This window comes from Heterocephalus glaber, unplaced genomic scaffold, assembly GCF_053883595.1.
Source record: "Heterocephalus glaber isolate CG9 unplaced genomic scaffold, H.glaber_assembly_v1.0 deba00001444, whole genome shotgun sequence".
Taxonomy (NCBI): Eukaryota; Metazoa; Chordata; class Mammalia; order Rodentia; family Bathyergidae; genus Heterocephalus; species Heterocephalus glaber.
Window position 1 is genome coordinate 26,481,622 of NW_028258297.1, and position 27,840 is coordinate 26,509,461.

The following is a 27,840-nucleotide window of genomic DNA, read 5'->3' on the forward strand; positions in this document are numbered from 1 at the left end:
TGTTCACACAACTTGTACATGAACATTCATAGCAGCTTTATTTGTAATTATTCAAAATCTAAAACAATCCATATTTAATTAACAGGTAAACATATAACAAACGAATTGTAGTATGCCTCAAAAGGGACAATCAACATTAAACAAATGATTGATACAAACAACGAGATAGAGATATATGAAACCAAACATAGTTACACAAAGTAAAAAAGTCAGAAAAAAAGACATATTGTATGATTCCATTCATATGGAACCCTCCAGAATGCAAGCTGAAAGGTGATTAGTGGCTCAAGGGGCAGGGAATGATTAATCATTTGTAGTTGTTGACATGCTCATCATAATGTTTACATAATGTTAAACATCAAAATGTTTACATGTTAGCATGTGGGAAATGTTTCAAATTGCATACTTCAAATATGTTCAATTTATTGCATGCCAATCACACAGCAACAATGCTGTTAACAAAAGAAAACATCTCTTGTCTTCCTGGGGATAATACAGAACATATATGTGTGTGTGTGTATATATATATGATTTATATATATATATATATGATTTACTGTTATGTGCATCAAAATAGAAAAGTTTCTTTTACAGTAGAATGGTTTGTGAAGGGAATAGAAGCTCTGAAAATAGAAGAGGTATTTCTAATTCCATCTGTTTGTATTTCTCAATATTTACATACCTGGCTCAGTTTGTTCTTGAATTTAGTGTCTATATTTGGTCTTGTATATTTCTGAATTATAGAATAACATGATAGAGTTGAGGAGAGATTGTCTACAAATAGTTTGTACTTTGGTGGAAAAATTCAATTTTTGCCTCTGGGACACACATTTTGTAATTCTGATAAACACTGTATTAGGCTATTTGGCAAAGAAAAGATGAAAAAATAATAACAGTTTCAGAGATGGATAATGAATTGTGGGTTAGTTCTCAGAAAAGACTATGAAATTGCACATCACTTTCTGGGCCACCAACAACCCCCAGAATATGTGGTATGTGTGTGTCAGTGGTAGAGTTTGGAAATGGAACACAATTAAAAAGCCAATAAGTGAGGCCCATTAAGTGGAGAACATGAGATTCTTGAGCACACAGTAGCCTTTCCTTTGATTGGTCTCGTCACGTTCACTGTTTCTGGGCACATTTCTCCTTTTTTGCCTTCCTCATTTTCATGCAGCTGGGCATGTTGTTCTGCCCTCTCTGTAGTTGCAAAAGTCAGCACCGACATAGAGAAGACTGAGTGTACTAGCTTCCCAAGCTTGGCGATGGGTCAGTTTTTAAAACAGAGGAGGAGAGAAAGGCCTGAAGGTTGGCAAGAAGCTTGGGACAGACTACTCGGAAAACGTATAAATGGGTAAATAGAATCACAGCTTTTGATCTGAAAGTGTCAGGCAGCTGGAGTCCCAGTCTTAGTCTCCAATGCACCGAGTTTTGGACTCTGCTAAGGAGTCTGAAGCTGGCTCATCAATATCAGTTCTCAGAGCTGTTATGGTTTGCTCCGAAGAGATGAAAAATGGTCTAAATTCCAGGAAAAATCCAAAGACCTTCCTTTTTTCTTCCAGCTTCTTCAAATTTATTGTGTCCACAACAGATCTGCTGCCTTCTGACATATAGGGGCCGCAACTAAAATGCAGTTTTCATGGAAAACATCTCCCCGTTGTAAATATGCACAAGTATCTGGAGAATACATATTAGGAAAAGCACCTTGAAGTTTAAACCTATAGTTGGGAACAGAAGAAAAAGTTAGATTAACTGTCACCTTAGCAGTTCACCTACTGTCAGAAACTTAGCCTTGTCTTAAACCTTAACTCAGAAATGAAAATGGGAAGGAAAACTCCAGAAAAGGAGTGAAGGGTCAGTTGGCAAATCCTTGTGGGAGAGAGGTGAGGAAGGAGACTTGTACAAATTCTGCAAGCTTCATTCTGGCAAGAAGAGGACATCATGGAATGCAGCAGTGAATTCAAAGCAGGGTTAGCAAGGAAAAGAAAACTTAGCGCAGGCATCAAAGACAGTAGGAAACTTACAAGTGGGGCCTCAGAGGAGAACCATCCTCCCAGAGCCATGAATTCCTGGGTTTCTGCAGTCTCAGTCCCATCCAGAATGGGAGATTAGAATGGGAAGTGGCTTCCCGGATGAAATCCTGTGGGGAGTAATATGTCTGAGCTGATGGAATCAATGTAGGAGTTGGGAATCTGGAAGTCAGGTAGCATTACATTCATGAGACTAAAAAAACAAAAAAACAAAAAGGATCTTTGGGATCCCCTTCATGATTGTACAGAAATGTTTACTGAAGCCTAGAATATTACATAGCCTGTCAATCCAATGTCATGCTTGTGACCAGGCTAGGTTAAAAAAAAAGAACAAAACAGGTATTTTTCACTCTTAAGTGCTCTTCCACCCAGGACCTAATGTAGATTTATTTTACCATTAACCAACACCCCAACCCCTGCCCCCCAGTCATCCATGAGCACTTACCAGATCACCCTTGTTATTAATTTTCAGCAACTGGGCACCCAAAGCTGAGCAGTTCTTGCTACTCTTTTCCCAATTAAACATTCCAGAGGAAAATAAGTAGCAATTTTCTCCATGCCAGATCCAGTCCTGGGGACAAGGTCCTAGGAAGTACAATAGATCTGATCACTGAGTTATGTCTGAGTAGAAGGACTTCTACAACTCTATTTTTTTTTTTTTGGTACTGGAAATCGAACTCAGGACCTTGAGCTTGCGAGGCAGGCTGCAGAACCACTGAGCTAAATCCCTGGCCCCAGGACTTCTACAATTCTTAAGCTGACTTTCCTTCAGTCCTCCCATCTGCATACCATTTCTTCTTAAATGAAAATACAACCACACTCTGAAAATACATAAATAGCCTCAGAATCATTATTTCTCCTTTTTTCTGAAGAAAAAGAAAAAACCCTGATTTTAGTAAACTAAATTTACTTCTCATTTAGTGTTTTACTTCCTCTGTTAAAAAAAGAAGTTGGGGTATCATTTTACAACCTATTATTTTTTAACTTATATTTGGCAGAATGCAAGTGAGAAGTACAGAAGTGGAGGTATAGAAATTGAAACAGGGTCTTCCTTTGTAGTTCAGGCTGGCCTCGAAATTCCTAGGGATTCTCCTGCCCTTACCTCCCAAGGGCTGAGATTACAGCTGTGCACTACTATGCCCAGCTAAAAATGGATATTTGATAGCTATTTCATCATTAAGAGTAATCTTTATGTATTTTAAAACTTCACATCTCGAATAGGATTTGGTTCCAAAGGAGTGTACTTTCTGTTTTTAGACAAGTGCTGATCAAGACAGTAAATGTGAATTCTACGCAATGTAGATTATTTTCATTAAGAAGTGCTGCAAAATATAAAGTACACATCAGACTTTGAAATTTAAGTTGGAATAAACATAAAATTTCACATTTATAATGGTTAGTATTGAATTGGTATTTCCAATATCTTGGGTTAACTAAAATATTACCAATTAAGATGTTACTAAAATTTGTTTCATCTCCTTCTTTGTCTTTTTTTTGTTTGGGGGGGATTTTTTGGTACCAGGGATTGAACTCAGGGCCTTGCACTTGTGAGGCAGGTGCCTGAACCACTGAGCTAAATCCCCGGCCCCTCTTCTTTGCCTTTTTAAAAAGTGTGATTATGACAAAATTTAATGTTAAATAGTAGCAAACACTGTATTTCTTTTGGACAAATTGGTTCTACAGAGACTATTATATTGGTATGAAAAGAGCATCTCAGTTGCAATAAGATTTCAGGAAATACAGAGATTCTCAGCAGAAAAATTTCCAGGGAATCCAACAAGCCCAACTGCAGGTTTAGGCAAATGGTTTAGACTTGTGCCAATGTCTCCATGTTTATAGATGGTTCCAACAGCCCCAAAATCATCACCATCAACACTGTCACGCACATCTTTATCTTCTCCTTGTGTTAGTAACACTCAGAACCTCTTCAAGAAGCACAGCTAGGGCCGGGGATTTAGCTCAGTGGTTTTGTCACCTGCTGCGCAAGCGCAAGGACCCGACTTCAATCTCCGGTACAAAAAAAAAAAGCAGCACAGCCCTTTAGTCTACACTATCACCAAAATGTGACAGAAATTAAAATCTTTTAGAGAGTTATATTTTCATTTTGATTGAGTAGACTTTACCAGGAAGGAGAAAGTAAGAGGGCACTGGAAAAAATGATAAAAGTGAATGGGAAAGGTCACACAAAAGGTGGGGCAACATATTTCTTAATTTCTTCAGCTTCATATGTAAAAAATCAATTTTCATACTAAAGAATTAGGCTAGACAAATTGTTCAAACTATGACAAAGCCGAAAAGACACATCTCAAATCATAGTATGTATACACACAATGTATATGTATACTACATACTATTATATATAGTATATAGTATATAGTATGTATTGTATATACATATATATGAATATTCCAAGTTGTATACTATATTATATAAGTATATATAGGATACATACAATATGTTTATATTCTATGATTATTTTATATATGTATATCATGATATACTATATATGTGCATATTATATGATATATACTATATTACACATGCACATTATATGTATATGTTTATAATATATAGTGTATATTATATGATATGTATTGCATATGTATATTATATGATATATACTATGCTATATAGGCTTTAACAAATATTATTTATGATGTCCCAGGAACTATTGCAAGTGCTTTACATATATGAACTCATTTAAACCTCATGACAACCCATGTCTTCATTTGGCAGAGAGAAAATGGGAAATTGAACCTACACAAGCTAACTTTTGGAGGCTATGTGTTTAACCACTACAACACATGACATCTCAAAGTTCTAAGTTTAAACCATCTGAGAAGGTATATCTCACTGCTCCACAAGATATTCTGATATAGAATCTTGGGGTCAGTCTGGAATCTGCCATTTTTAACAAAGTATTTGCATACACCTAAGAAAAAGAAACAATTCTGACACCAATGACACAATATATTATTGTGATGACTCTACCTCTTACTAATATGATGACCTCCAGCAAGCTTGTGTTGACTCCTCATAGCCTCTCTCTCCACATATATATATATGTGTGCATGTGTTTGTGTGTGTGTGTGCATATATATATATATATATATATATATATATATATATACTGCTATACAACTGATAAAGAAAGAACTTTTTAATAGCCTTGTTGTGAAATAAATCCTTGGTTGGTATGTGGCTATAGCTGCTTATCTAAACATGGCTGCCCTTGACATATAAATCTTGCTTACTTAAACCTTCTTTGAGGTACCATAATCATTTATTGCATTGAAAGACACCTCCCTAAAAAGATGAAATATGTGTTTGACATTTGCTAAAGATCAGTTTTTCTAAAAATTTTTGCTTATCATGGAAATTTAAGTTGCTCTGCAAATAGTGAAAGGATTTATGAACAACAAAACTTCACACAAAAAACACTAATTTTCAATTATCTCAGTCTCAATTTTTGTCTATAAAATAAAGAGGTGATTATCTGAGATCTAGTGTGTAATCTTTATGCTAAGAAGTTACGTACTTGAAATTAAGTGAGCTGTCCAGGCAAGAAGCTGGAGAAATCTGTGTTTTAGTGGCACTTAGTCACTAATTTAGAAAATAGGGCTCTCATTCATGCACTTCACAGAAAGAGAAGGATATCTAAAAGAGTCTCCATCTCCTACCTTGGAATATGGCTCATGGCTGAAAACAAACACTTGATTTAATTACACATTGTAAAAAGAGTAATTTAATCATACCAGAGTTCACATCATACTTTTTTAGATGTTATTTCTGTCTGCCTCCTAGATTCTAAATCTCTTCAGAGAGCTGAGATTAACTCAGTTCTTACAATAACTCACTTCTTGGACCCTTGTATGCTTGTCTAACCTGAGGGTATCTACCTGATCCTTCCAAGCAGCCTCCCTCCATTGATTCTATTTAGACTGATGGTAGTATACTTTGTAAGTGTCACAGAGTGAAGCTGATGCTGAAGTAAGGGTAAAGAGTTACAAGAAAGACCCCTTACAAAGAGAAATCTGATGACTGAGACACATGAGAACGGAAGAGGTGAGTATCTATGGCACAAGGTGAGGATAGGAAGATTCTTCCAGATAAACCTGAAAGTTAGAATTTTAAAGAGAAACAAGAGGCTCCTCTTTTAAAGAAGAAAACACTAAATCTACCAAAAGTTGTGCTTAATTAAATCTGATGTCCCTAGAGTTAACATAGGTTAGGGTGGAGATGACAAATTAGAGAACATCTGGGCACAGAACATTGTGAATGAACACTGATACATGTGTCAGTATGAAAATTTTATCCCTACAGATATATGCAAAAAATGCTTAAGACTGAACAGGAAATGTGCTACTACCCCTTCTTCACTCCTCCTCCCCCACCACCCCGTACCTGAGTAGTTTTCCATTCTCTCCAGAGCTTCTTGGAGATGCAGATTCTGCTTGTGAAGTTCCATTTTCTCCTTGGCTTCTTCATCCACCTTCTGGTAAAGGCTATTTATCGTGTTTTTGAGTTCCCTCTGTGAATTCTGGCAATGTTTCTCTGCTTGCTGCTGGGCTAAGAGCTGCCCTTTCAGGATATTTGCCTGGTGAGTAAGGTTTGCTTGGTATTGTTTTAGAAGGTCAGATACCTGGAATACTAAACCATAGTTGGATTATGATTTCATTTTCAATCTCCAATATAAAACCTGCCTTCTGCATTTTAAGGAAATCAAAACACAGAATCAAATGATCTACTTTGACAACAGGGAAGTATTTATAGATTGAGAATAGAAACATTGCATGAACTCGAACAGTGAGAAGCAAAGAGCACTTCAAAAGCTGATGGAAATGATTTGAATTTACTAAGAAATTCTTAATTTGGAAGTTATCTGATAGTCCTGCAGCATATTTTAATGTCTAGAATTATGCAGATATTTATGATTAAAAGATTGACCTCTATTTTGTTTTGTGAGACTTACACACAAAATAAGAGTAATGCAAGATAAGTACTATCAATGAAATAAATAAAATACAGATAATTTAAAATAGGCCACAACCCACTAGGCTCAGTATTAGTAAGAATTGGTCTTGGTGATTTACTACTGGTGTTTTAATTTCTCTACTTCATCTCCTTCTATTCTGTCCATCCTTCCAGACTTCCCAATTTTATTCAGGAACTGTAACATTTGCCCTGTCTTGAGGTGCCCATCAAAAAGATTAAATTACTGCATCACAACAATCTCCAACTTTTTCTTTTCTAATTTTTACTTTTAGCCATAGCATACTTTAGGAAGATGAGTGATAAAACTGAACTTGTGAAATCCAGCAGCAGTGAATGCTATGGGCCAGAGATCTCACTTCTGGAATCCGCATCGTGCAAACAAAGCACGTACCCTGGCTTGAAGGCCAGAGTAGAGACTTTCGCAAAGTGATCAAAGCCTCAGAGGAAGCCTTTTCCAATCCTGGCCACTCAGTCGAAGACCCTCTTCCCACTCATGAGGAAAGCCGCACAGTGTTATAGACTGAAAGTAAAAATATGTAATGAACTGAGCAATGGAGAGCAAACAGCACTTCCAAAGCCTTAGGGCTGGGGATCTGAGATTTGGCCAGCTGAAATAACTCAGATCTACAGCCTAAATGTGCAGGTGTCTCCACTGGAAGGTGGACACCTTTTCTTTCTTTCCTGGTTAATCTGATCCTTATGTTTCACCTCTTTTATTCTCAATATTCCTTCCTTCCTTCCTAAATGTTCATGTAACAAATTTAAAGTACGATTTGTTTTAAATTCTTTACTTACTAAGGTTATCTTTCTGGTTGTTAACATTAAAATGGTGTTTAATCATCTCTATTAAAATGCAACAAGAACTAAAAGATGCTTGGTGAAAGCAGAACTTGATTTAGTATCTATGCTCCTTTGCCTTTGGCACTATCAAAGAATGGAAATTGTTATTTGGCACATCTACCAGCAATGGACACATTATCTACTATGCTTGGGTATTTACAGATGCCTAACATTTCAGGAGTTGGCTTCAACTGGCCCTCACATAGATTTAATCCCATCAGTCTAATCCATTTACAACTGATAAAGAACTTTTTAATAGCCTTGTTGTGAAATAAATGCTTGGTTGGTATGTGGCTATATCTGCTTATCTAAACATGGCTGCCCTTGACATATTAATCTTTACTTAGGCCTTCTTTGAGGTACCATAATCATTTATTGCATTGAAAGACACCTCCCTAAAAAGATGAAATATGTGTTTGACATTTGCTAAAGATCAGTTTTTCTAAAAATTTTTGCTTATCATGGAAATTTAAGTTGCTCTGCAAATAGTGAAAGGATTTATGAACAACAAAACTTCACACAAAAAACACTAATTTTCAATTATCTCAGTCTCAATTTTTGTCTATAAAATAAAGAGGTGATTATCTGAGATCTAGTGTGTAATCTTTATGCTAAGAAGTTACGTACTTGAAATTAAGTGAGCTGTCCACGCAAGAAGCTGGAGAAATCTGTTTATTAGTGGCACTTAGTCACTAATTTAGAAAATAGGGCTCTCATTCATGCACTTCACAGAAAGAGAAGGATATCTAAAAGAGTCTCCATCTCCTACCTTGGAATTTGGCTCATGGCTGAAAACAAACACTTGATTTAATTACACATTGTAAAAAGAGTAATTTAATCATACCAGAGTTCACATCATACTTTTTTAGATGCTATTTCTGTCTGCCTCCTAGATTCTAAATCTCTTCAGAGAGCTGAGATTAACTCAGTTCTTACAATAACTCACTTCTTGGACCCTTGTATGCTTGTCTAACCTGAGGGTATCTACCTGATCCTTCCAAGCAGCCTCCCTCCATTGATTCTATTTAGACTGATGGTAGTATACTTTATAAGTGTCACAGAGTGAAGCTGATGCTGAAGTAAGGGTAAAGAGTTACAAGAAAGACCCCTTACAAAGAGAAATCTGATGACTGAGACACATGAGAACGGAAGAGGTGAGTATCTATGGCACAAGGTGAGGATAGGAAGATTCTTCCAGATAAACCTGAAAGTTAGAATTTTAAAGAGAAACAAGAGGCTCCTCTTTTAAAGAAGAAAACACTAAATCTACCAAAAGTTGTGCTTAATTAAATCTGATGTCCCTAGAGTTAACATAGGTTAGGGTGGAGATGACAAATTAGAGAACTTCTGGGCACAGAACATTGTGAATGAACACTGATACATGTGTCAGTATGAAAATTTTATCCCTACAGATATATGCAAAAAATGCTTAAGACTGAACAGGAAATGTGCTACTACCCCTTCTTCACTCCTCCTCCCCCACCACCCCGTACCTGAGTAGTTTTCCATTCTCTCCAGAGCTTCTTGGAGATGCAGATTCTGCTTGTGAAGTTCCATTTTCTCCTTGGCTTCTTCATCCACCTTCTGGTAAAGGCTATTTATCGTGTTTTTGAGTTCCCTCTGTGAATTCTGGCAATGTTTCTCTGCTTGCTGCTGGGCTAAGAGCTGCCCTTTCAGGATATTTGCCTGGTGAGTAAGGTTTGCTTGGTATTGTTTTAGAAGGTCAGATACCTGGAATACTAAACCATAGTTGGATTATGATTTCATTTTCAATCTCCAATATAAAACCTGCCTTCTGCATTTTAAGGAAATCAAAACACAGAATCAAATGATCTACTTTGACAACAGGGAAGTATTTATAGATTGAGAATAGAAACATTGCATGAACTCGAACAGTGAGAAGCAAAGAGCACTTCAAAAGCTGATGGAAATGATTTGAATTTACTAAGAAATTCTTAATTTGGAAGTTATCTGATAGTCCTGCAGCATATTTTAATGTCTAGAATTATGCAGATATTTATGATTAAAAGATTGACCTCTATTTTGTTTTGTGAGACTTACACACAAAATAAGAGTAATGCAAGATAAGTACTATCAATGAAATAAATAAAATACAGATAATTTAAAATAGGCCACAACCCACTAGGCTCAGTATTAGTAAGAATTGGTCTTGGTGATTTACTACTGGTGTTTTAATTTCTCTACTTCATCTCCTTCTATTCTGTCCATCCTTCCAGACTTCCCAATTTTATTCAGGAACTGTAACATTTGCCCTGTCTTGAGGTGCCCATCAAAAAGATTAAATTACTGCATCACAACAATCTCCAACTTTTTCTTTTCTAATTTTTACTTTTAGCCATAGCATACTTTAGGAAGATGAGTGATAAAACTGAACTTGTGAAATCCAGCAGCAGTGAATGCTATGGGCCAGAGATCTCACTTCTGGAATCCGCATCGTGCAAACAAAGCACGTACCCTGGCTTGAAGGCCAGAGTAGAGACTTTCGCAAAGTGATCAAAGCCTCAGAGGAAGCCTTTTCCAATCCTGGCCACTCAGTCGAAGACCCTCTTCCCACTCATGAGGAAAGCCGCACAGTGTTATAGACTGAAAGTAAAAATATGTAATGAACTGAGCAATGGAGAGCAAACAGCACTTCCAAAGCCTTAGGGCTGGGGATCTGAGATTTGGCCAGCTGAAATAACTCAGATCTACAGCCTAAATGTGCAGGTGTCTCCACTGGAAGGTGGACACCTTTTCTTTCTTTCCTGGTTAATCTGATCCTTATGTTTCAACTCTTTTATTCTCAATATTCCTTCTTTCCTAAATGTCCATGTAACAAATTTAAAATACAATTTGTTTTAAATGTTTTATTACTAAGGTTGTGTTTCTGGTTGTTAATATTAAAATTATATTTAATTACCGCTATTAAAATGCAATTAGAACTAAATGATTATTGTTTTACTTTGTGTTGCTCTGATGATCTTGTGGATTTTTTTTTTCTTTCTGTACTGAGGCTTGAACCCAGGGCCTTCCTCTGAGCTCCATCCCCAATCTTTTAATTTTTTTCTCCTTTTAATTTTGAAGCAGGGTGTCATTAAGTCACTAAACTGCCCAGATTGGGCTTGAATTTGCAATCCTCCTGCCTCAGCCTTCAGAATGCTGGGATTACTTGTGGGGAACACCAGGCACAGCTACTTAAGATTATTTTATTCCCCATCATGCTAGTGTTTATGATGTCTCTGTCTCTGACATTATAAAAACAAAATAATAAATATAAAACTTTTACCATATATAATCTTTATCCCATGCCTCTATCCATTTAAGAGACAAATACAATATTCCAATTCTTCCTCTCACTGACTCTGAAAACATTTAGCCTAAAATAAATCTAAATCAAGGCCATTTCGCAGTTGTTAAAAACAGACTGATGAACTATGTTTATGAACCCTCACCCCACGCCCATTTTTCTGTTTCAGCACTTACGTTGCTCCCTCAGCAATACAAGGCTCACCAATAATCCCAGGCTAAGGATGCCTAGAGTCACAGCAGCAGGGCACCAGCATGGAGAAGAAAGGAGACGAAGACCTAGAGGGTGGGGGATCAAATCAGCAAGGCCAAAAAGATGGACCAACCCTTCAGGTCATACTTTGGATCCTGTCTGTCCCTGATGTTCTGTATGTTCTGTATTCCTTACCTCTCATCCTCCCAATGGCTCTAAATAATTCATTGCACACACACATGGAGGAAAATATGGACAGTTAAAGAATTTAAGTAATTTACTCATGGGCCACACAACTGCTAAATTTAAGAGCTAAAATTCAGTATCTGATATCTGACTCTAAATATCTGATTCTGAACCTTGTGCATTGTCTACCCCCTACAATGACTCTTTAAAGAACTCTCAGTCCAACATGTTTGGATCAGCTGCATCCACAGAGACAGGAGCCTGATGATTGTAATATAGATCATACATGCACATACGTGCACACACAAACATACACGTTTTATGAGTAACATGATGTAAAGCTCAGATGTCAAGCAAATAAGTTTTTAGCCAATTAGTTGATATTCCTTCAAAGAATTCTCTACATAATTTTATGTTTTAATTTTCATTCCACTGTAATTACATTTTGAAACTGGAGTCACTAACCAAAATAAAAGAGGAATGAAAACTTAGCATTAATTTGGCTTATACTAACAGTATCCCTTATACTCACAGCTACTATAGGCTACAGAAAAATTTACCATTTTAATAAAAACAAGTCATGGAGCTCAAAGGTGTACCTATATCTGAATATGGATTCCAGATACTTCTTTGGCAAGAAACAACCTACCTCTTGAGATAAATAAAGCACTAGTAATGTTCACCTCTGTATGTAAAGAAGAAAAGTGAAAGGTTCAGTGACTTGTTTAAGACCATACCATAAAAAGACCACACCAGATATTAAGACCAAAACGTGGGTCTTTTAGTCAGTAGCTACATTGCTTGGAACATTATATAACAAAATTCTCTGTGTGAATGTTCAATGATCCAAGTCAAACAATGGTCAGATATATTCATGGAGTTCTCAAGCGTCAAAAGCATTATGCTAGATTCTACAGATGTTGAAAAGAAAATAGAAATGTTGACAGGGAGGAACATATTTCCTGATTCAATAGTTATCGTCTCCTCCCATGTGGCATGCAAGCTAGCAGAGAAGTAGCAAGAAATTTCATCTCTTGCAAAGAATTGCCTAATCTTAGCAATTATCTGTGAGTACATCTTTCTTATTCTTTGCAGTAGGCAACAAATCCAACCAAAATTATATAAGTATAGTTAATTTTATACTTATAATAAAAGTCAGACTCAATATTTACTACATGAGTGATGAATGAGTAAGTGAATGGATGAATGAAAGCATGGCTATTGTTAATTTGTAAAGTCTACCAGTAAATGGCAGAAGTGTTTTCATATTAAGTTAGTCCATTAGCTCAAATGTTAATTTATTCCATGCTTACCCTTATTTCATCATTTGAAAGAAATTTCTATTTTGTTTATAAAAACAGGATTTGAAATTTATCCAAATTTCTGACAATATTTGTCTGTCTTCCCCTTCTTGTGTTTTATTCCTTTTTCTCAGAATATAAAACAAAAGGCAATTTATCTGGGTTTCCTGTGGAATTTGACTTATAAATTAATGTATACCTAAAGAGTTGAATTTACTGCATGTGTCAAATAGAAATCATAATTTTCCAAAGCAATACTATAAAATGAAATATAATTTATACTAAACCATACTGAGTATCCCTTAATCTGCTTTGGATAATTAATAAAATATTACAGGTTTTTGCAGTATTTTAAGAACTGTTGTAAAAGTTACCACTCTATACATTAGTGAATTGATTTCTTGAATCTCTGTCATGGATTGAATACTGGATACTGGGAGTTTGTAGTACGATCCTAGTTCTGCCACTTACTAGCTCTGTTAAACTAGGAGATTTTTGTTAATCCTCTGCATCCCAAGTTAATATTCTGTAAAAGGAAATAATAGACTATCAGTCTCAACGTGTCATTGTAAAGATTCATAGAAATTATGCATTTAAAGTGAGCAGTAGAAAACTGCTTACAGTAACTAGGGTAAGTTAGCTATCAGCAGCAGCAGCAGCAGCACAATTATATCCTAATTGCTTTTATTTAAGTGGTATTGATTCTCTTATATTTTCTGATTTTTGAGTAGTTTAGCTTTCTAAACACAATCTTCAGTAAATTTACATTTCTGGAGCTACCACTGAAATTCTGTCCTTGTACAGAGTCATCCACCCCTGGTACCTTTAGCTTTCTTTCCAAATGACTTCTGATCTGGCTGGTCCATCATAGACTTCATCTTGAGATCATCAAAAGTCATTTCCAAATTCATGCTAAGAATGAGAGAATGAAACAGTCAAGAACTTTAACAAAATGAAAATATGTGAGCTTCCTCCGGAGTGTTTAAATAGCTACTGTTATCTAATAGGAGAATGACTCAATCGTTGCTAGGAGGAAGGGGAGGCTTTGCTTCATACTGGGAAGTTGGCTGACGCAAACTCTTGGGTTATGTCTATTTCAAGTGGGGAAAGTAGTGATTCTGATGGTGTTTCATGATATTTCACAAAGTGGTTTTTTTTTTTTTTGAAAGGGAAAACTTACATTTTCCACGAGAAAGGAAAGGCATTGTCCCACTTATCAGATATGGAAAGTTTAAATTCAAGAGAGTAAGTTACAGTCAAATTGTGGAAGAGTGTTCATTAGGACCAGATTGTTTGATTCCAACGTTTTCATTTGTTTCTTTGTTAATTTCATTATGGGACATTTTCTCCACATGGTGCCTTTCATAAGTCACTTGTTTTCCTTTTTAATATTCATTGTTTCAACTGACAATAGACTTAGGAATTTGAGGTGAATCTCATATGACTCTTATGTGTAGAGTAATCTTAGAACTGAAAGAGGTGTACTGTTTCATACAATGACAGTGTGACATAGCACCAGAGAGTCAGTAGAACTAGGCATGGCTAGTGCAAATCTTTCCCTTGGTCTATTGTCTTGGGGAATTATTTAACACCAAATCTATGTCTTTGTCCATATAATTTTGGGAAAATGTTAGTGTACATGACAAGCATTGTACTTGGAATATAATAAGAACTCAATAAATAATAATAACAACTATTATTAGTAGTAATATTCAGCACAGTTAAATAACCCAGAAAAAACTACCTTTTAGTTTAGCCCATGACTGACTTGAGTCACAAAGACTCATCCATAAGATCCTCATAGATATGTCTATCTATATACACAGACAGAATCTTCACCTATTTTTCTCTCCACAACCCTCCATGTAGAAAATAATTGCTTGGGCTGGGGATTTAGCTCAGTGGTTCCGGTGCCTGACTCTCAAGTGCCCAAGGTCCCGAGTTCGATCCCCAGTACCAAAATAAAAAAAAAAAAGAAAATAATTGCTGAAGTTGTATGTACTTAAAAAAATGTTCACTTATAAAAGATATTTTCTGAAGTATATACATGCAAAATTATGGTATCTGAAATCTTAAACCACTACAGGAAAAATAAAGATGAAATGATAGATAAAAGAAGATTGGAAAACTAATAAATACATAAAGTATGTAGGTAATTAATTAGGAAAAATCACCAAGGTTCACAGTCTAATTAAAATTCCATTTCCTTCCTCCCCTATAAGTTTCCTGAATTCTCCTTTTCTGTGCAGAATATCCAATACCAAATTGAAAATAGTTTATCTGCTATTTAACCCAGTTCATCAAAACTCACCATGTAGCAAGTACATCCTTGCCAAATCAGCTTATAAGAAGTCCACGTATGTATATGTACAAACTTCCTATGATAAATGTAATCATTATGCACTGCAAACATGTTCTTAAAATATACATTAATTTTAAAAAAAGAAGGCCACGCTGTCTTTATCACCAAGCCCCATCCCAGCAACCTTGGCTGTGAGTGCCAGGAAATCAGGTCCTGCATCAGACACATTTCTGCAATCACCATATCGGTCACACAGGTGGAATCTCAGGAAATTTCTCATAATAATGCATTAATAAACACCAGAATGGCATCATAATGAAAACAGAAATGTATGATTCCCACAGTGACTCTGTTATTTTAGATGTCATAAAATGGTGGCAATTTTAACCATTTTAGATGCACTGATCAGTGTGGCATTAATACATTTACAACGTTAGGTAGCCATCACCACAATCCACTTCTCGAACTTTTTCAATCTTCTTCTGGTGAAATTCAACATTAAACAACAACTCCAGTGATGGTAAATTTTATTTATTGTCTTGCCTGAGCCACAGGGTACCAACGATAGGCAGTTTGGGTATGAGGTTAACACATTCAACATTAGGATAAAATAGGCTTCAATCCATAAAGTGAGTGGGCCTCATTGAAAAGATGAAGGCCTGAAGAACAGAAAAACTAACCTTGCCCCTAGTAAGAAAAAATTATCCAACAGATGCCCTTGGGCTGAAACTATACACAACTAACTCTTTTAGGTATTCACTCTATCAACTGGAATGGTCACATTCACTCTCCTGGATTTTCAGTTAGCTGGCAGGGACCAAAGATTTGGACTCACCAGGTTCTATAATCATCAATTTCTTGATGATTAAAATATATATATATTTTATTCTAGAGAACTTTCATTACAACTCCTGCTTTTTTCACCTCTCTTTATCAGCCAACATTCTATTTTCTAACCCTTCTATATCTTTCCATCTAGACTTTAGAAGCAAACATGTACTGATCCCACAGCTCCAAAGAAATGATCTTGCCTAAGGGAACTTGCACATAGATCCCTCCCCAGTTGAGCCTTTGTGTAAGAATGCAGCCTAGCAGCCGGGTTTGTGTTGTTGTTTTTATTCATTAATGTTATTGGTACATTTTAGGTACACAATATGCTGACATTCATTATTGGGACTTTGTACCTTTACAAACTCTCTTGGTTCTTATTTTTTTTCCCCCTTCCCCTGCCTCCATTCAACCCTTCCATCCCTCCCTATTTACAAAGACTTTGTTTCTGTTTTTTCCTTTTCTCATATTTATTCCTTCTCCTTCTTTCCTTTCCCGTACTTCTCCCACTTCCCTTCCCTTTTGGACCTTTTCTTCCTATTTCACATTATCTATTATACCTTTTAGTCCTTATTTACACTTTCAGTTTCACACACCAAAAAAACTATTCGGTATTTACACATGTGTGTCCTATTTATTTCACTTAAGAGTATTGCCTCAATGTGCATCCATTTAGCTATAAATGTCTCTTGTTTCTCATTCTTTATGGCTGAGTACTACTCCATTTTATTTATTTTTTTTTTTTGTACCGGGGATCAAACTCTGGTCCTCACGCTTTCGAGGCAGGTAGCAGAACCACTGAGCTAAATCCCCGGCCCTCCATTTTATTTTTTAAAAACAAATTTTTTTATCCAATCTCCAGTTGATGGGCAATTGGGCTGTTTCCAAGTTTTAGCTGTTACAAACTGTGCCACTATGAACATGGGTGCACATATATCACTGTGGTATGATTCTTTTAATTCTTTTGGGAAGATACCTAGCAGGGGAATAGCTGGGTCAAATGGGACCTCTAGCCCTAGTTCTTTGAGGTATCTCCATACTGATTTCCACAGTGGTTGCACCAGTCTACACTCCCACCAGCAGTGGAGCAGGGTTCCTGTCAGCACTGACAGCATTTCTTATTGGTTGATTTCTTGATAGCAGCCATTCTTTCTGGGGTGAGGTGGAAACTCAGTGTTGTTGTCATTTGCATTCTTTCAAATGACCGGTGATGTTAAACATTGTCTCATATATTTATTTGCTGTTTCTACTTCTTTGTGTAAGAAATGTGTGTTCATTTCAGATGCCTATTTTTTGGATTGGGTCTTTAAATTTTGTGGGTCTGATTTTTGTAAATTCTTTATATATTCTAGATAGTAGACCTTAGTCTGAGGAACAGCTGGTAAAAAATTTTTCCTACACTGTGGGTTGTCTCTTCTCATCTTATTGAAAAGCTTCTGCCCAGCAAGAGAAACCACAGTGTGAAGAGACAAAGGAACCAGAAGTAAGCATTATTTGGCTACACTTGTTACAGTGCTTGTCTAACAATTTCCCAAAGTGTAGGTGAAAAGGTCTTATTCATGCACCTTCCATTGGTTCCAATCCAAGTCCTTAACAGTGTGGGAACAAGCTAATGATTCACAAGCTTAATGGGACCACACAGGATTGTACCAGGTTATATGGACCCCAGCTGCTATCCTCTGTCTCTGCACATGTGTGCCTTTTGCAGTCTTCCCACCTAAATTATTCGTAAAAAAAAAAACCCTACATGGAGGTCCCTGAGTTAACACTCTCACAAGGCCTAATTACATTCCTTAGGACAAAAAAGAAGTTTTATTTCTCCAGGTAATACTCTAGTGAGAACACAGAAATGGCAATAGTAATTCTAAGAAAGCAAAATAACAAGGTAGTCATTAACAGAAACCTATTTTGTTCAAGCCTGTTAGGAAGCTGGAGGGCAGAAAAGATGATGGCAATCATACGCAGGAAAGTGCAGCGAGGGGGGAGAGCCTTGTTAATTGCAGACCCGCTCATGCTGGTGGAAGCTGGCATGGCTGGGAAAATGATGGCCGAATGAGCAAGGGGGAAACAGCCAAGAACCAGAATGCTGTATCAGGACGCTAAGACACAGTCTAGAGAGGGACTGCTATAAAAATGGACACAAGAAGGATGAAAGACATTAATTATCCAACATTTTGAAAGTGGGGATCATTTTTAAATGATAGTTAAAATGAAAATCATCTCGGCTAACATGAAACACTTGTTATCAGGACTATTACTTGCATTGTGCATATTAACTTCTTTACTTTTTTGAAGTCTATGAAGTGAATATTATATGAAACCCACAGAGATATGTAATAACCTTTCCAAGATCACAGAGCTAATAAATGAAAAAGGAAGTAATGAATCCCAGGTATTCTAGCTGGGCCATTAGCCATGATGTTTTACTGTCTCTCTAACAAGTACAAGAGAGGGGGAAAGGTTCATGATGCTTCCCACGGATGTGTTATTGAACAGAAATATTCTATTCAAAATGCCTTCTTGACAGGCACAATAGCACATGCCTATAATTCCAGCTTCTCAGGAGGCTGAGGCTGGACAATTACAAGTTGGAGGCCAATTTAGTAAGACCTTTTCTCAAAGTAAAAATGTAAAAAGGGCTCAGCTGACGATTTAGCTCAAGTATGAGTGCTTGTCTGGCAGGTATGAGCTCAAGTTCAGTCCCCAACATACAAAAGGAGAGAGAGAGGGAGAGAGAGAGAGAGAGAGAGAGAGAGAGAGAGAGAGAGAGAGAGAGAGAGGCAGGTGCAGTGATGCACATCTGAAATCCTAGCACTGGAGGAAGCTGAGACAGGAGATCACGAGTTGCAGCCCAACCTGGGCAATTTGGAGAGATCCTCTCTCAAAAACCAAAGGGAATGGGGCTGGGGGTGTAGCTCAGTAGTAGAGAACCCTGGAAATGAACCCAGGACTGGAAAAAAGGAGGGGCTGTGGACAAAGCTCAGCACTCCCTGGTTTCAGTCTCCAGTGGGGAGAGGTGGGAAAATTTCTTGTCTCTCATTTTATTCTTTCTATGAAATAACACCTAACATAGGCCCAAGCAGGTACTTCACTCCTGCTTTATGAATGGGAAAGGACTGGGGAAACTCCGTAACAATTTAGTGAAGGGCCATAAATAAAGTCCTGCTCTTCTTGTCCTATACAATGCCTTTCACCTTGCCAAGTGTTCTATTAAAATCTGGAAAGCATTCTTCATCCTAATTCCATTAACTTTACATTTTAAAAAAATCTGTATTCACTTTGTTTTGAAACAAATAGATTTTAATAACCAACATCATACCAGGATATTGTCTTACTCTGTTTTCTTTAGGTGAAGAGAAAGCGTTTGTCTTCTGCATTCTCACATCACAGTGTCATGGTGTGGGACAACCTTTTGGGATGTGGTCAGTCCCGATCAGCTGCTGCCCCTCAACAATTGCTCAGGATAATCAGCCTTTCAGAGTTAAAAGGCATCAGACATGGTTTTATTCCATTCTTACGAGATACATTTATCATTGTAAACTAATGTCTAATATTCTTATCAATACTTTGTATTAAGTCAAAGATTATCTACTAGAGTATAAGTGCTTCATTCCTTCCAGTAGATATATTCCTAGTATCACATTCCAAATGTGTTTATTTTTTCTCTGACCATAACTTTTGTTTTCTAGAGTGAAAAAATTTTCTTTTTCCTTTTCTTTTCTTTATCTTAAGATTGGGGCCTCATTTTGTCTCCCAGGATGGTCTCAAACTCCCAAGCTCAAGTGATCCTCCTGCCTCAGTCTCCCATATGGCTGGGCTACAGGTGCACATCATCACGCCTAGAGGCTGAGTAGCAGGATCTATTCTCAATTGCAATGCTCCCTTTCCAGAAAAGAGAATGAAGATGAAGAAGGTGGAAGAAGAGGATGAGGAGGAAGAGGGGAGGAGGAGAGAGGGAGAGGGTGAGAAAGGAGAGAGGAGAGAAACGAAAAAGACAAAAACACAAAGAAATCTGTGACTCCTAGGAGCCAGTTTTTGCAACTCATGTTTGCATATCTGGCTCATCTGTTCCAGTGAGAAATGTGGTTAGAGTGGAGCAGACCATGGAGTGCTCCTGGAAATTCTCATGTTCAAATCTCCTCACTGCCAAGGTGGGATGGCTTTCCAGTTCATTTGGCAGCTGCTCAGTCCCACCTCAGTGGTTAAGAATAAATGACCCAGAACTGGGAGAGTTGATTATCAACACAGTGAGGGGAGAGTTTCAAAGAGCAAGAAAGGGGAGTGTTAATCACATGGAAAAGGGGTGAAAGGAAATTGGCAGGGTGACTTTCAACTTTCAACAGTCACCCTGGTAGACTGTGATAAGGGACCAAGAAGCACTACCTGCTTTCTGATGAAGACCAGAACATCTGGCATCACCAGTCTGCCTTGGACCTTCCTCAGAGCCAAGCTTCTCACCAATGATTAGCAAACCATCTAACTTAAGGGTCAAATGGATCTTCCTTGAATGTTTTCCTACTGAGAGCAGCCAGGGGAAGAAAACTGAAAACACAGAAAGGCTTAACAGCAGGATGGAAGAAGGCAAAAGGAAACAAATGCAGAGTCAATAAAATCAGAAACAGAAGTAGAGAGGGAACCCAGGAGAAAAGAGAGGTACCCTCAAAATCAAAACTCAGAGGGAGCAAGAAGAGATAGAAGGAAAAACTGATTTATTGCTGAGAAACATTTCTCTTTTAAGAGCTTTAGACCAAGAAGTCAAGCGTGCGGAGGAGGATGGGAAAGAGGCAGCGGATTCCCACTGTGTAATGGAGGAGCAGGAGTCCAGCCAGATGGGGGTCCCCACCCGTGTCCTGATGGCCTCTGGCCTGGCTTGCTTCACCCAGGTGAGTTCAGCTGTGAACAGGCAGGAGGGAGAAGGCATATTTTTTTCAGATCAATCAGCTCTCAGAAGAATCTTGTAGAAAATGGATGAGGTAAAAAGACAAGTACAGAATCTAGGACATAGTGGGGAAAGGGAGAAGTGGCATGATCTCCTAGTATTGTGGGGCTACACAGATCCATATGTGACTAATATTAAGGCTCATGAACAGGGAGACAGATTACAGTAAGCCGGGCATGGTGGTGCACCCCTGTAATCCCAGCACTCTGGGAGGCTGAGGCAGGAGGTTCATAAATTGGAGTCCAGCCTGGGCAATTTAGTGAAAGCTTATATCAAAGTAAAAAAAATAAAAAGAACTTGGGAAGCAGCTCAGTGCGAGGGCCCTGGGTTCAATCCCAAGTAACACACACACATGCACATACACACATGCGTGCATGCACACACACACAACCATAGACACTTGTAGGATAGTTATAGCATTTTAGAAATGATGTACATTTCTCTTATTTAGTATATTATCACCATCATTCAAAATCTCAAGTAAATTGGGAAAATTTACAATTTACACAGAATTTGGGATCATTTACACATAATTCCCCTAAATGGAATTTCCTGCATCAGCTCTAATGTTACTCTAGCAGTTTAGGTGCCTCCATTCCAGAAATAAGAGGGAGGACTTCCCTGGGAGGCCTAGGCAAGGAGGACCCCTAGTTTGGCCCTAGCCTGGGCACTTAGACCCTGTCTCAAATGAAAAAGGGACAGGTGAAGTAGTTCAGCGTGAAGCTCTAGGTTCAATCTCCAGTATGGGAGGTGGGGATGAGCATGAATGAGGGAGACTCTTTAAAAATATTTTAAATCTTTTATTTCTCCCCACTATGAATCAGTGGTCTGTGAGGAATCTGTTGGTGGGCAGAGGGGTCGTCAGACTGAAGGATTCTGGGCAATCACTGGGATTGACTAGCATGTAGTTATAAGATCTAGCCAGATGGGCAGCAAGTGCGCAACCTGGATTGTATCACATTGCAGTTCAGAGCAAGCCGGTTGCTTTGCTTGCTAGACATCAACTAACCAATATCCAAAAGTCTTTTTATTTTTCTTGCATTTTTTTCTAGCTTCCATTTCTCTTCCTTTTCCTTCTCTTCCATTCAGTTTTCTTTTCGTCTCTCTGCAACAACCCTGAGAGGTGGCACATCACCTGCTGAGAACTTTAGATTTCTTTTTACTTTATGAAGAAAGGGAAGCAAAGGAGCAGGCTTGGCCTGAGGAAACAAATTCTTGGGCATTTCTCTGGGCAATCACTTGTCAGTGAAAAGAAAAGCAATGACCAGGAGCTTCTCCAGGGTCACCTGCACAGGGTGGCTCCCAGTGCTTTCAGGGTCTCTTTGTACCTGATGTATCTTGAATATGCAGGTCCCTGTCCTCCTTCAGTTCCACCTATCATAAAAGCCTCTGTTGTTTTCCTGAACTATCAGGTCATTTACATTTTTGGAAGACAGAAGCAGCTTCTGTGAACAAATTTGCCTGTAAAGGGTCTTTCAAGGAGGAAGTCGTCTGAGATCTAAGACAGAAGGAGTGGAAGGATTTTTGATTTTGCTTTATTGCTGTTGTTTATGAGGAACAAAAGGGAAGGCAGCACCATGGAGGAGTTGTAAGACCAAACTTGTCAGTAGCTATATTAATTCATTCAATACATATTCGTGATGATAGAGTCAGATCTGAATTCTGACTACATCCATGGGTGTGTGTAGTTAATCGCTTTACTTAACAACCCTGCGCCTTAGTTCTTTTACCCTTCAAAATAAGGTTAAAGATGCCCTTCTACAGAGTTATTGCAAAGAAATGTTATGCAATATTAGAAATCAATAGTCTGATTAGCATGGGTGATCTATTCAGCACCCCCGTTCCCCTTTTTGTCTTGTGTGGTGAGGTATTGGTGTATTGAGGGCATGAAAAAGGACAGTGAGGAAAAATGCATTTCACAACTGGGCAGGAACGAGGACCACCAAAACACCCTGAAGGACAGGTCAGGAAATTTCTAGGATAAACAAATTGACATAAATGGCAGCTCTTCATTCACAAGCAGGAACCCTTATTCACTACTAAAAATCAAAACAAAACAAAAGAACAAACGGAAATCAGGTGAGATAAATATCTATTCCAAGTTCTCCACCTCCAGTCAGCAGGCAGGGGATTGATTAAGAGTCAGAAGTCACCGTCCTATGTCCATGTCCCTCCTACATCCTACGTGTGCCTGACCTTACAAACATGCCCTCATCCTTATCAGTGTGTCTAACACACCACAGTCAGGGGAGACGATTGCTAGGCGGCCGAGCATAGTAGGCAAGATGATTTCCCTGTCTGAGACTGTTTCCCTTCCTACAGCTTCCTGGAGCAAGATGTGAAGAGAGTTGTGTCAGTCCTGAACAGTAAGTATCTGAGAGTCTGAACTGGGAGAAAGGAAGCACAGGCAGAACATCAATATCCAAACACAGGTCAGAATGTCATTAGCTCTCTGCAACTTCCCTTTATCTCTATTTAAATGGGCATCCGCCTACTATCACAGACATACATGTGTCATTCTGTGCACTCAAAATAGCACTGCTGACAACATTTTTTCCAAAGCCAGTTTTCCCATCAAAGCAGCACAATTCATCTCAATTTTTATAGTCATGGAGACTTGCAAAAGGCATTCTTAGCCATACATCCCTGTGACTCATCCAGCAGACAGGATTCATTATCTAGTCACTGGCTTATCTCCTTGGGTGATTTCTGAAGTGAAATCCTGATTTCATATCAGCACAGAAATTTCTGGGTTTTTAGAGCAGTTAAGATTTATTGGAGAATTCGTTTATCTATCACTTTGAGGGAGTTAGTCTATAAACTCACACTGTCAGGAGTGAGTCTCAGGCAGTGATAGGGAACATAAAGATAAACATTTATGCACCAGGCCTGGTTTTAACCCACAGTACTGAAAGAAAAAAAAAGGGAGGAAGGAAGGAAAGAAGGAAATGAAAGGAGAAAAAAGATTTGTTCAGGCTGAAGGAAATCAAATGGTGACTACCTTGATTACTTATCGCACGCATGCACGTTGGAGCGTGGCAACTTGATACTGCCTGAGGCTTTAGACATCTAACCCTATAGAAAAAGTCTTTTCTATCAGAATCAGAATATACTGTATAGCTAAAAGGGCTTTGAACACATGATGAATTTGAAAAAGCCAAAAGTATAAAAGGTTCAGTAGAAAGAAACAAACTGTTTTCTATAAATGTGTAGTCAAAAGGGGATCTAGAAATAGATTTCCATAGGTGAATGTATTACAAAGTATGATTAAAGAACAGAAGTTACTAATCTACAAAGACATACAAATACTTTGCTTTTCCCCTCTCTCTTATTCCTGGTCTTACACTGCTTCTCCCATACAATACTCATTTTTTTCACCTCTACAGAGGAAGTTCACATTTGCCACAGTTAATTCAGAATATTTAGCTAGCTTTCATCATAGGGAAACCTTTTCCCCTGTTTGGCCTCAGTGAATACGGCTATTAGGGATGTAACCATTTAGATCCCTTTTCGTGGTAACTGTTGCAAGAGCTTGTGAAACATAAATTACTAACTTGATTGCTTTCATGCTTTTAACTGAAATTTCCTTTATGTTTACATTCTATTGACCTCAAATATATATAAACCTTAACATTCATATCCATTTTCCAATTCACTCTTTATAAATATATTCCAAATTATTTTTTGGCAATTTTCTTCATACCTGTTTACAACAGTTGTAGATCCATTTTCCATTGACACTGTTTATGGTCACTATTACTGTGTTTTGTAGTGATTTACAGAATAATTTGCACAATGTCATATATGGTATAAAATACCATTTACACCATTTCACAGTAGAATTAGCTCATTACCTAGAACTTGAAAAATTATAACCTTAGTTGCTTTTATCATAATGGCATCAGGTTATATTATAACTCATATTTGTGATTTTTAATGTAATAAACTTTATTTTTTTTCTCCATAGCTGCCTGACCACAGATTGGGTACATCTGTGGTATATATGGTAAGTTTTGGTTGCAATACCCACAAAGATATTTCACTTTACAAGGTCACTAACTATATATGTGTATATGATATATAGATGGATAGATAGATCGGGAAGATGAAGTTTGAGACAGCCTGCCTACTTAGTATCTCATACAGTAGAGTTACTTCACTTAGTCATTAGCCTATGAGATAATAAGCCAGGGTATCCTATTTGAATACAATCTCTTCCACCGAGATCAAAAGATTGTTGTGCCCTTTTGGGATCTGCTCAAGAAATATCTCTGCAAAGTTTACTTCTGTGGAGAAAAAAGCAGCTACATATCTTATTTGTTCTAATCAGCTAACTTAGTCCTGCTAACAAATAAAGAAGTATATGTGAATTGGAATCTTATCATGATTATATAAAATGTCAACAAGAATCAAAAGGCAGGCATTCAAAACTGACCATGCCAGAGCTGAAACAAGCCAGGTCTCCAAGTGTGCCCACCCTCCCGGCTCTTGCAGGTTGCTGGTGGTAGTTGGTGTCCTGCTTCTGCTCTGCGGCCTGACTTCGGTGTGCTTCCGCTGCTGTCTGGTTCGCCAGCAAACTGGGGCAGATGAAAGTCAGCCACCCTACGAAGTGACCGTCATTGCTTTTGACCATGACAGCACTCTCCAGAACACTATCACTTGTGAGTACACTACGCTGATGTGGCCAAGAGACCTCGGTTAAATGAACAATTAGGAGACCACATAGATATAGCAGCACTGATCAAATAACTTTCAGGTTCTAGGACTCAAAGCAATTTTAATTTCTAGAAGACCAGTGGGGTGCTGAGCGGGGCTCTCACTGGTGCTGTATTCTCCAATGTTGGTCTGGCTGCTGATAGTATGAAGAAGGAAATGAAACGCTAGAGACAAAGTTGGAGACATTGCATAGGGAGAATCACAGTTTATAGTTTTTTTGTTTTGTTTGTGTTTTTCATTAGTAGTCCATGTCTGCAGGACATAGCATTTACATTGCCTGTGTGGGCTCAGTACATGTTCGTAACACATCTTCATTCCTTTCTTCTTCCCTTTCCCTCCTCTTCTTCTCTCCCCCTCCATCTCTTGATCTACTTCCTGTTAGAGAAAGATTTCTCTCTCTACTTCCTATTAGCTGTCTTATAAATCATTCTCACAAACTAAATTTATTTAGAAGTTCATAAATAGCTTTATAATCTATTTTCAAATGCTGAACACATCTTTCAAGATGTCTTAAATTCCGTGAAAACCTGCATTTCTTTTGTTTTATGTTTTTAAGGAAATTAGTTTGCACTTTGAGTTCTGTGTCCTTCAAGTCTTGGTATACTCAGTTTTTTGCCCCAACACCCATTTGATCGTTATTATGAGACATTTTACATTACTGTGTATTCTTTCCTAAAATCAGGTTGTAAATGCAAAGTAGAACAGCAGGTAGCAAAACTCTAATATTTATTTTGCAAGGAGAGCAATATGACATGCTGTTGTTCACCTTCCCTACCTCCCTCTTCTCACTGCATTTTAGAGAAGGAATAAAGCTTGGGGTCTGCGGTATCGGCAGGTGGGTGTACAGGGGTCTAAGTCTGTGGGATACGGGACATAACGTAGATTATTTAAAGACACCGGAGAAGACAAGCTCTTCTAGCAGAACCTGAAGCTTAGAAAGTTAAGCCTCTTGGGAGTTCATACACTTTGTGGCAGAGGTGACAATGAGCCAGATACTTATTAAAAAATAAAAGGAGATTAGTGTGATGTCAACCGTCTGAGACCTGAAAACAACACATTTAAGCCAGCTCTGCTCCTTCTTCCCCTGCAGCCCTGCAGTCCAGGTTTGGCTCTGCAGCTCGGAGAATTCTGGCGGTGACTCATTCCCACAGCTCCCTCGGCCAGCCGCCCTCCTCGGTGGACACCCTCCCAGGCTATGATGAAGCTCTTCACATGAGTCGCTTCACTGTGGCCAGGTGTGGACAGAAAGGACCTGAGTTATCCCCAGTGCCTGAGGAAAAGCAGCTGCCTCCAGTGGAGAAGGAATCTGCTGGAGTAGAGTACCCTTCACTGTGATGGGGATTTTGATCTGTAGATGGGGCCAAGGTTTCCTTGGAGTCTATAGGGATCCTCGGATTAACTCCCAGAAGCTTTAGCATGGCATCTAAACCTCATTCCGTGGAAAAGATGGGTACTAAGTCTTCATGCTTGACCACAAATCTTTTCAGATATGGAGTGCTCTTATCAGGAACTCTGATTCCTTATCCAATGGTCAAAATTCACTGTGTTGATTACTAACAAACCAGGAGAGCATCGAGTGTCCTGAATTCCTTCAATCATTCAGGGCATATAAAATTCCTTCACAACATGATACTGAAAGTTGGTTTTTCTTTCTACTAACTAATAGATTGTGCCAAGCTTGAGGAGAAAGAAACTGTAAGCACAGCCATGGTCATTAATGCACTGAACTCAGGGAGCTTTTCTCCTGAAAGAATAACCAATTTTACAATGGTTGAAATAATCATCTTTAATATGGTGAAATAGCCTTGTGGTAATATAGAATCCAAGGGTGGGATTTCTGGTGTAGGATAAGACAACACAGTATAGTATGTGTCAGATATCAAAATCTGTCTTTCACTGCAGTTCAACCCCCCAGAAATATGAAAAGCTATTCAGAGTGCAGTAACAGCACTGTTACTTCTTCACTTCCTCTGCCCTACAAATACACAAGCAAGCATGTGTGCAAGAATATATGTACCCTTTTTAAACTCTAAAACAATTGCGTTGCTTTACTTCTTTCCTCCTTCCTGCTTCCACCACGTAAAGCCAGAGCGTGTCCACAGTTACTCACACTGGCTCACTGCCACCTTGTGGAGCTAGGGTAGAAAATGCACTCTCTCCTCTGGGCCCATCTATATATCTCTCCGTTCTTGGAGTACGAAGTGGTC

At 38.1% G+C, this 27,840-nt stretch overlaps 2 protein-coding genes across 4 annotated transcripts; one reads left to right on the plus strand and one right to left on the minus strand.

Annotated features, from left to right (window-relative positions):
- On the minus strand, positions 1 to 13,823 carry LOC101710182 (oxidized low-density lipoprotein receptor 1). The gene is made up of 7 exons (XM_021259179.2): positions 13,672 to 13,823; positions 11,346 to 11,447; positions 9,356 to 9,601; positions 6,432 to 6,677; positions 2,473 to 2,612; positions 2,022 to 2,137; positions 1 to 1,715 (listed from the first exon to the last, which is right to left on the minus strand). Exons 1-7 carry the CDS (start codon positions 13,757 to 13,759, stop codon positions 1,571 to 1,573), a joined length of 1,083 nt encoding a protein of 360 aa, XP_021114838.2. The 5' UTR covers positions 13,760 to 13,823; the 3' UTR covers positions 1 to 1,570.
- Positions 9,413 to 27,263, plus strand: Tmem52b (transmembrane protein 52B). 3 transcript variants are annotated; one of them, XM_004845888.3, is made up of 6 exons: positions 9,413 to 9,551; positions 20,717 to 20,861; positions 23,240 to 23,283; positions 24,885 to 24,923; positions 25,412 to 25,578; positions 26,724 to 27,263. In XM_004845888.3, the coding sequence occupies exons 2-6, from the start codon at positions 20,784 to 20,786 to the stop codon at positions 26,966 to 26,968; spliced, it is 573 nt and encodes a 190-aa protein (XP_004845945.1). In that variant the 5' UTR covers positions 9,413 to 9,551; positions 20,717 to 20,783; the 3' UTR covers positions 26,969 to 27,263. The 3 variants fall into 3 exon arrangements, with proteins under 3 accessions (XP_004845945.1, XP_004845944.1, XP_004845943.1); XM_004845887.3 differs by lacking the exon at positions 9,413 to 9,551 and adding an exon at positions 20,206 to 20,631; XM_004845886.3 differs by lacking the exon at positions 9,413 to 9,551 and having other exon boundaries at positions 20,206 to 20,861.
- Positions 27,264 to 27,840: the final 577 nt, after the last annotated feature.